General features: G+C 52.7%; 2 protein-coding genes across 2 annotated transcripts in view; both read left to right on the top strand.

Moving 5' to 3' along the window:
* Positions 1-374, top strand: part of DPF2 (D4, zinc and double PHD fingers family 2) — a 14,424-nt gene extending 14,050 nt beyond the window's left edge. Inside the window, exon 11 of the mRNA XM_006901446.1 lies at positions 132-374. Within this exon, the coding sequence (XP_006901508.1) occupies positions 132-208 (77 nt within the window). The 3' untranslated portion in view covers positions 209-374. The remainder of the gene's footprint in view (positions 1-131) is intronic.
* A 6,657-nt stretch (positions 375-7,031) lies between these two features.
* Positions 7,032-8,423, top strand: TIGD3 (tigger transposable element derived 3). Its single transcript, XM_006901521.1, has one exon. The coding sequence runs from the start codon at positions 7,032-7,034 to the stop codon at positions 8,421-8,423; it is 1,392 nt and encodes a 463-aa protein (XP_006901583.1).
* The last annotated feature ends 632 nt before the right edge of the window (positions 8,424-9,055 follow it).

The raw sequence follows: 9,055 nt of genomic DNA, 5'->3' as shown, positions 1-9,055 counted from the left end.
CTGGTTGTAGTCTGCATGACCTCTGTCCCATCTGTAGCTGGTCCCACTTCTGGATACAAGGTGTGGGAACAGGAAGGATGGTAGACTCAGGCTTCGTGGGGTCCATCCTCATTCTGTGATCTTCTCTGCAGGAAGCTGGAGTTGCCACTTGTGTCTGGACCTGCTGAAAGAGAAAGCATCCATCTACCAGAACCAGAACTCCTCTTGATGTGGCTGTCCCCTGCTCTCCCCCACATCTAGGGTTGTTTCTTTCCTCTTATTTTTCACGCCCACCGTCCCTCCTCCATCTTTCACAAGTCCAGAGAACCTTGGGGTGGTTGTGCCAACCTGCCTTTGGCAGCAGCAAGCTAGGGTGGAGCTCTGACCACCTCTGGCCCCAGGTCCTCAGGGAGAAAGGAGCAGTGTGCTGCCCCAGGCTCACCTGCGGGCCCAGCTCCTCACTGCTCTCCATGAAGTGCATTCACTCGGCTTGCCTTGGGCCCAGGCCCTGCTTGTAACAGGGTTCACTTGCACAGCGTCCTCCAGGAAAGAGCAGCGCACTTCTCTCTGGGCTCTGCTTCCACTCTGGTCGTCAAGGTTTCCCGCCCCAAGGATCCGACCAGGTCTCTTGAAGGGGTTCTGGGAGCATGCAAGAGGCCAGGGCAGTACCTGCAAGCTTCCATGCTCTGTGCTGCTTGACCCCGCTGCCACCTCCCTCCAGAGAGGCCCACGTGACTCCCATTCCTGCTACAGAGGATCCTCGCCCAAGCCAGGACACTCTTGGTCACCCCTGCCTCAGCCCTGTCCCACCCTTCCCAGGGGGAACAGCAGTTTCACCCGGATTTCCCCCCTGTGCTCACTTGGTGTTTCTAGTGACCGAAGCATTCCCCACCTTCAGAATTTCCTACCTCCCCTCCTTGTTCCTTTGATTTTGTGGGAAGAGGGGAAGCACCAGGGGCCAGGTAAGCAGCTGGGGGCCACAGGGAGACAGATGTTGGATAATGTGCCTGTTTTTTATTGATGTAAAAGCCTACCTCCAAACCCCCTTTTTGTTCTTCCTGGACCTGGGCATTAACCCTCCTGCCCTTAAGTAGAGGCCGCCTCTGCCCCTGCCCTGTGCACCCTCCTTTCCAGGTCCCGGGGCCACTGCAGACATCCCTTTCTTCCCTTGCACGCTCACTAGCGTAAGGTCCTCACACCACAACCCCTCAATTTTCTGCCTGGTGGCACTGACCTTAAGTAGTTGGTGGACAGTCCGTTCCAGGGTACCCTGAAGTGGCCTTTCCTCTTGGCCATAGGCAGATGCTAATTAACTATATCGCTTTGGAGTTGAGGTCTTTCTCTCCCTCTTTAGTTCCTGTATTCTAAACATTAGTCCAAATAAACATTTTTACATGGAGACAGACATCTTCTGGCTGGTTTATGGCTTCACTTTGGCACAGCCAAGAATCCACTTTATCCTCGAACTCTCTTAGGGCAGTAGTGTCAGGGTTTTGAAGTATGACCTTTTTTTAATGCAAATAACTTTTTTTGTTGAACCCCAATATGTAAAGCAGACATAAAACTGATTTGTTTGTTTAGTAAGTAAATTGAAGTTTAAACCCATTCCTTGCTGTACAGGAGCAGTTAGGTTGTTTTAGGTGAACACAAAACTTGGGTTAAAGTCACTTTTAACTTCATGTATGAGTTTTGGTTGGTTCGAATGGAGGAAATGCTGCTAGGGTTGGTGGTGCCAGGTTTGTAACATTGACCTTGTAGACAACCAGCTACAGGAAGTTGATTATTTACCTTGATACTATAATGAAATGTGCAAAGAGCCGGAAGTAAAAAAATCAAAAGGCTGAACTCGCTCAGCGGTTCTTAAGCTGAAGGAGTTGAAAAACAAATTCAAACCACGAATGGCAAAAAGGATGCTTTGGGTAGAGTTTTAAAATGATCCAAGAAGCATTAAAATGAAGATGGAAGAAGTATATAGAGTCACAGAAGGAATTGGCTGACAAAGAAGAACTTCATGAAATAAGAGCAGGAGCCTGTGGTAATGAAGGAGGAAGTTCAAGTTGCTCTGAAAGAATTGGCAAAAACCAAGGCTCTAGGAGTTGACGGCATACCAATTGACATATTTCAACAATCAGAAAATGCCCTGGATGTGTTCATTTAAGTTGTGCCAAGAAATCTAGAGGACAGCCAGCTGGCCAACTGACTGGAAGAGATATAGTTGTTCCCATTTCAAAGAAGAGTGACCTGGCAGTGGGGAAGTTATTGAACAATATCATTAATATCACATGCAAGCAAGATTATGCTGAAGATCATCCAAAAACGACTGGAGCAACCTGTTAACAGAGAACTGCCAGATGTGCAGGCTGGGTTTAGAAGAGGCTGTGGTACTAGGGATATTGTAACTAATGGTAGATGGATCTTAGCAGAAAGAGAATACCAGAAGAATGTATCTGTGCTTCATTGGCTGTGCAAAGGTTTTTGACTGTGTGGATCACAACAAGCTGTGGCTGACTCTGAGAAGAATGGGAATCCGAGAACATTTGATTTTGCTAATGTGAAACCTATACTTGAAGAGGCAGTCATCAGAACAGAGCAAGGAAGAACTGCATGGTTCAAAATTTGGAGGAGGGTCCACCATGGATGTATTCTGTCTCCATATCTTTTCAATCTGTATGCAGAACAAATCATCCAGGATACTGGACTGTATGAGGAGGAATATGGCGTCAGAATTGGTGGAAGACTCATCAACAACCTGCGTTATGCAGATGACACAACCCTGCTTGTTGCAGAGGGTCAAGGACTGCAGCCTTCAATATGGATTGAAGCTCAACATCAAGAAAACAAAGATTCTCACCACTATGCCAATTGGCAGCATCAGTATGGATGAAGAGATTGAGATTATTAATAATTTTAATTTACTTGGCTCCACAGTCAACACTCTTGGTACCAGCAGTAAGGAAATCAAGAGATTCACATTGGGAAAGTCAGCTGTCAGGGACCTACCTCTCCAGAGTACTGAAGAGCGATGACATCAGGCTGGAGACTAAGTTGCGCCTGATCTAAGGTATAATCTTCACAGTTGTGTGCTATGCATCAGAAAGCTGGACTGACTAGGGTTGATAGACAATCGATGCCTTTGAGCTGTGGTGGTGGTGAAGTGTTGAATATACCATAGATTGCTAGGAGAACAAACAGGTTGGTTCTGGAGAGGGTAAAGCCTGGCTGTTCCTTGAGTGAAGGATTTTTTTTAAATTATTTTTTTGTGTGTATCGTCAAATCAGATCTGACTGGTACAGGAGGAGATTGTTCCTCCTTCTCCAGAAGAGCATCTGGTGGATTCAAACCGTGCACCTCTTGGATTGCAGTGCAGCTTCTTGCCAGTAGGCCACCAGAGCTCGCCAGAGTCAAGGATTCTGAAGCTTCGTCTGACATACTTAGGGCATGTTGCAAGGAGGGACCAGTACTTGGAGAGGGATGTCATATTTGGGAGAGGTAGACCCTCGATGAGATGGATTGATTGAGTGATTGGGGTAATGGGAGTAGGTGTGTTGGAGACAATGAGATTGGCACAGGAAAGAGCAGGGTTTAGGACTGTTGTACATAGGGTCACGGTGAGTTGGCAACTCAACAGGACGTAACAACAATGAAGAACATAAAGCACCCGAGATAAATGTCATCAAGATCGAACACGACCTTTGTCTTCAGTGAAAAGTGAACTCATGGAGTAGCCATGCCCTCTGCATGCTGGCACCACCCTGCCGGCCACAGACTGCAGATTCCGGGCATGTTGTTACCTGCAAGCTTCCAACTGAAGCCAACTCATGTACAACAGGACAAGACTGCCAGCTCCTGCTATCCTCCCGGTCCTTGCTGCACCAAGTTAAGGCCATGGCTATAGTCACTGCATAAGTCCAGCTCCCTGAACATCTTCCAGGTTGTGTGCTGACCTTGCATTGTATTAACCATGAAGCCTCCAGCAATTGGTCTGCTCTGGTAACAGGGTTCCATGCACAGATGTGAGTCCCTGCAGCCAGTGTGAATGATTTTGACAATCCTAAGTGAATCCTGATAGAAATCTCACTTGAGTGTGTGTGTTGAAGTGTTTTTTGTTTTGAATATTTGCTTCAGACAGTTCCAGACCCCCTAAAGTAGCAGGATTTTCAGAAACATTCTGATAAACCATTGTTGGCTGCTGAAAGACGATGGTCTGGGCCTCTTAGATGAGTCAGAAAGCTAAAAAACTTCTCAAACTGAGGGTTGCGTTAGGAACAGGTCTGGGTTTGCATGGAATTAGGACAGGAGCAGAGGGAGTTAAGCACGTGATCCTTGGTTGTGTCATAAGAGCCAGAAAAGGTGCTAAAGCACACGTGTGTGTGATCTGATTCATAACAACCTCATGGAACAGTCCTAGTGACCACTTGGGTCTTAGGATGTAACCTTTATGGAAGTGACTCCTCGTGGTGCTGAAAGCTAAGTGCTTCAAACTACCAGCAGCTTGACTGCTTACCCAATCACAAAATGGGCAAAACACATGAAAAGACTTTGCAAAGGAGGACATTTGGATGGTCAAGCAACATGAGGAAATGTTCAAAATCGCTAGCAGTGAGATACAAAACAGTGAGATAGCAAGAATTTTAAAAAAAAATGAGATGCCATCTCAACCCAACAGCAGTAGCAAAAGTTAACAAAGCAAGCAATAAATGTTGGTGAGGATGCAGAAAGATTGGAACTCTTAGCACTGCTGGTGGAACTGTAAAATGGTACAACCACATTTCCTTAAATAGCCAAACATAGAAATCCCATATGACCCAGGTATTCCACTGCTAGGAATATATCCCAAGGAAATCAGAACTGAGGCATGAATGGAATGGATATGTGTACACCTATGTTTATAGCAGTGTTATTCACAATAACAAGAAAATGGAAACAGCCCAAATACCTATCAACGAACAAATGGATTGAGAAATTGTACATTCACACAATGGAATACTATGCAGCACTAAGGAACGATTTCATAAAATATAACCTGGTAGACTAGAGAACATTATGCTGTCATATCCGGACAAATAGAAGGGCACTATTGTGAAAATAAGATAATTACAATATGTTCATAAGGGGAAGGAAAAATTACTAAGAGTAATCTTAGGGTTTGCAGTTGAGTGTTTAAACATTGCACCACCAGACATTGGTGAGAAGTGATTTGGGAAAGTTCACGCCCAAACCCACCTCCCTCCAGTTGACCCACCCTCACAGCCACAGCCTTACTGGACACAGTAGATGGAACTGCTCCGCTGAATTTCCAAGGCTGGAAGTAAACATACACCATGACTAGCTGAGGGATGCCAACTGCTGACTTTGTTAGCAGCTAAGAGTTTTTGTTTTTATTTGGAACTGAGAGTTTTAATGATTATGCCACTAGGACTCCTGGAAAGATTTGCAGGAGTTCTGATAAAGGATGGGGCTTGGAAAGCAGGATAGTGTCAACTGGTGGAACTGGGGATGGAAGGCAGGCTATGAGAGATACTATTACAGGGGCTCCAGCCCTTCCAGCTGGAGGGAGGGCGAGAGTGAGGCTGGGGAATCACTTGAAGTTACCCTGGGAGAGGCACCGGACTGTCGGTTAAGTGTATCTGTATTAATTTCAAACACCAAGCACAGGTATGGTATGGCTTTTAGCAAAGAAGGGGATATCAGAGCTTGATTTAGGAGCTTGAATCTAAAACTAAAGAAATGTGTCATAGGACTGAATGGGAGCGCTGAGAGATGGCGAGGTCAGCGCTGTCCATGGTAACTGGCATTTGTGTGGTTTCAAGTTTGCATCCATTTTCTCCATTTCCTCAAGGCCACTGAGAGATAACAGCTCTGTTGGAGAGCCGAGCGGAGGCTGCCAAAGGTCACGTCGAGGAAAGTGAGGGGATGCCCAGCTCTCCGTCCCCAACGGCACCCGGTAATTGGTGCTCCGCGGAGCCCGCTGGGCGGCCTCTGAGTCCTGGACTCCCGGGGCCCGAGCTCCGCCCCCGGAGTGCCCAGCGAACCGCCATTCTGAAATACCCAATGAGAGTCGAGCAGAGGCAGAACAGAGCGCCGTTGAGAGCCAATCGGAGCGGGGTGGGGCGGAGCTGCGGCAGCGAGCTCCGAGGGGCGCACGGCGGGCTCTACTGGGGGGTGGGGGGGGGAGACGACGGACACCCAGCGCGGGCTGTGCGCGCGGGCCTCAGTGTGCACGAGCCCGCCGCCCGCGCCGTCCTCACCTACGCGCCCGCTGCCGCCCGGGGCCGGCGCTCGGGACCAGGGCAGGGGCGGGAGCCGGCGGGGCAAGCCGCAGAGGTGGGTGCGGAATAGAAGGCCTGACGGAGGGCGGCAGGAGCCCGGGGCCGCCCCTCCGAGCGCCTGGCTCCAGCTCCTGGCCTGCCTGTGTCCCACCACCTCCCTCCCTGCAGGGACATATGCTGCTCGAGGCCTCTCCCCCCCCTTTGTCGCTTGTGCACCTGCCCCTTCGGCCCTAGTACCCTCATTCCCTCCAGATCTGACTTCGCTCAGGACCTAGCGCAAAATTTGGCGAAGTGCCCACCTGCCTGACCCACCTGCCTGACCTCCTTTGTCATCTGTGCACCTGTCACCTCAACTCGATTCTCTCTCTCTCTCTCTCACACACACACACACACTCTCATTCCAAACCCAGCTCAGGACAGCATGTCCCTCCTACCCCATCCTCCAGTCTAAGATTACCGTCCCAGCACCTGCATGCCCAGCCCACTCAGGGCTGCCTACCTGGCCCCTTTGTTGTTTCTGCCTCTGTTCGTCCTTCTGCCCCACTTATGCCTACCTGCAGCCCAAGGCCACATCCTTCTGGCCAGATACCCCTCTGCTCAGCTGTGAGGTCAGTGCCGAGCCTCTTCACCTCTTCCCTAGTGGGAGCCTGTCCCTAACCAGAGCCCAGTCTCCCCTGATAGCCCCACTCACTCACCCCCATTCTCCCATGTCTCCTCTGAGCCCCACTTCCACCTTCCTTGGCCCCATCTGATCCCTTCCTCCCGCACAGGCCACGGAGAACCATGAAACTGAGCAGCAAGAAGAAGCTGCACGCCCTGTGCCTGGCCGAGAAGATCCAGGTGCTGGAGCTCCTGGGCGAGTCCAAGATGTCCCAGTCAGAAGTGGCCCGGCGCTTCCAAGTGTCGCAGCCCCAGATCTCACGCATCTGCAAGAATAAGGAGAAGCTGCTGGCCGACTGGTGCAGCGGCACCGCGAACCGCGAGCGCAAGCGCAAGCGCGAGTCCAAGTGCAGCGGCCTGGACGAGGCCCTGCTCTGCTGGTACCACATCGCGCTGGCCAAGGCCTGGGACGTCACAGGGCCCATGCTGCTGCACAAGGCCAAGGAGCTGGCCAACCTCATGGGCCAGGACTTTGTGCCCAGCATCGGCTGGCTGGTCCGCTGGAAACGTCGGAACAACGTGGGCTGCGGGGCCCGCCACGTGCTCTCGCTCCCCTTCTCCAGGGAGCTGCCCATGTCAGGGCTCTGGCCTCCAGCCTCGCCGCCTCTGTCCCTGAGAGACTTCTCCCCGGAGGACGTGTTCGGCTGTGCCGAGGTGCCCTTGCTGTACCGGGCGGTGCCGGGCCGCGGGGGCGCCCTTGATGAGATCCGGGTGCTGCTCTGCGCCAACAGCAGGGGCTCGGAGAAGCGGCCGGTACTGGTGGCGGGGCGCCAGGCCACCCCGAGATGCTTCTTTGGGGTCAACAACGAGGCACTGCCTGCCTCCTACCACCCCGAGCTGGGCATCCCGTGGGCACGGTGGCTGGCGCAGTTTGACAGGGACATGGGCCGGCAGGACCGCCAGGTGGCCCTGCTGCTGGCCGCCCGGGTGCTGGAGGCGGGGACGCGCCCGGCAGGCCTGCACCACGTGCGGCTCCTCCCGCTGCCCGCCTCCGGCGCCCCGCCCGCCCTGCCCGCCGCCGTGGTGCGCGCCTTCAAGGGCCATTACCGCCGGCGGCTGCTGGCCAGGCTGGCCGCGGTCCAGGGCGAGCGCGGCGACACCTGGTCGGCCGAGGCCGCGGTGGGCGTCACAGTGCTGGACGCTCTGCACCTGGCGGCGGCCGCCTGGGCCAAGGTGCCGCCTCGGCTCATCCTCAGCAGCTTCATCCGGGAAGGGCTTGCGCCGGGCAAGGCACCCCCGTCCCCGGACAGAGCCCGTGCAGCGTCGCCGGCGCCCCGCGGGCTGAGCCCGGAGGAGTTCTCCCGCTTCGTGGACCTGGAGGACGAGGAGCCGAACCCCGGAGTGTGCAAGGAGGAGACGGGCTGTCCAGAGGACCAGGCCCTGCCCACCAAGGCCGACGCCCTCCGCGCACTGGGCACACTGAGGAGGTGGCTCGAGTGCAATGGCACTTCCGGCGACATCTTCGAGAAATTCTACAACTGCGAGGAGGAGGTGGAAAGGCTCTGCAGCCGGTGAGGCCAGGCCCGCGCGTCTTCCCCGGTTTCCATGGAAACGCCTCCTCCTCCGGGAGGCGCAGCCCGGGCTCTTTCCTGTGCAAATGCGGCTTCTGGGAAAAGCCCGGAAAGGAGAGCTGACCACGCCCCTGACAGTTTTACAGATCCTAAGGACGGGGAGTCTGAACCCCTGCTGGAAAGCTCTAGAGCCTTAGAGAGGGAATTCATCTCGGGTGACTTGGGAAGGTTGAGTTTGGGCTTCACAAACTGGCAGATCTCTGTTGAGCTCTCTTAAAAACAGTTCTGCCGCTGGAAATAGTTTTCCTGAGAGAAGAGGCCAGGATGCACGTTCCTGGGAGTAGAGAGGAAGCGTTCCGTGCAGATTGGGACGTTATGAGTCTGGATCACTTCACTTGCACATTGCGGAGATAACGGTCACAGTGTTTCAGACACAAAGGTGGACCTATTAGGACAAGAGTCAGAACTTAGATGAGTCATGCATTTCTCTTTTCATTCGTTTACTTCACACCATCTCAGCAAAGGCCTCCTATGTCATGAAGACAGGTAGACAGAGAAGGAGTGGGACAGACGCGTTAGGCCGAGAGTGGAGATGGGGGGGGGGGGGGAAGGAGCAGAGAGCAGGCAGTAACAAAG

The sequence above is a fragment of the Elephantulus edwardii genome, unplaced genomic scaffold (assembly GCF_000299155.1).
Source record: "Elephantulus edwardii isolate Elephantulus edwardi_28Jun2011 unplaced genomic scaffold, EleEdw1.0 scaffold00328, whole genome shotgun sequence".
NCBI lineage: Eukaryota > Metazoa > Chordata > Mammalia > Macroscelidea > Macroscelididae > Elephantulus > Elephantulus edwardii.
Note: the sequence above shows the minus strand (reverse complement) of the source record. Positions and strands in the feature narration are given on the sequence as shown.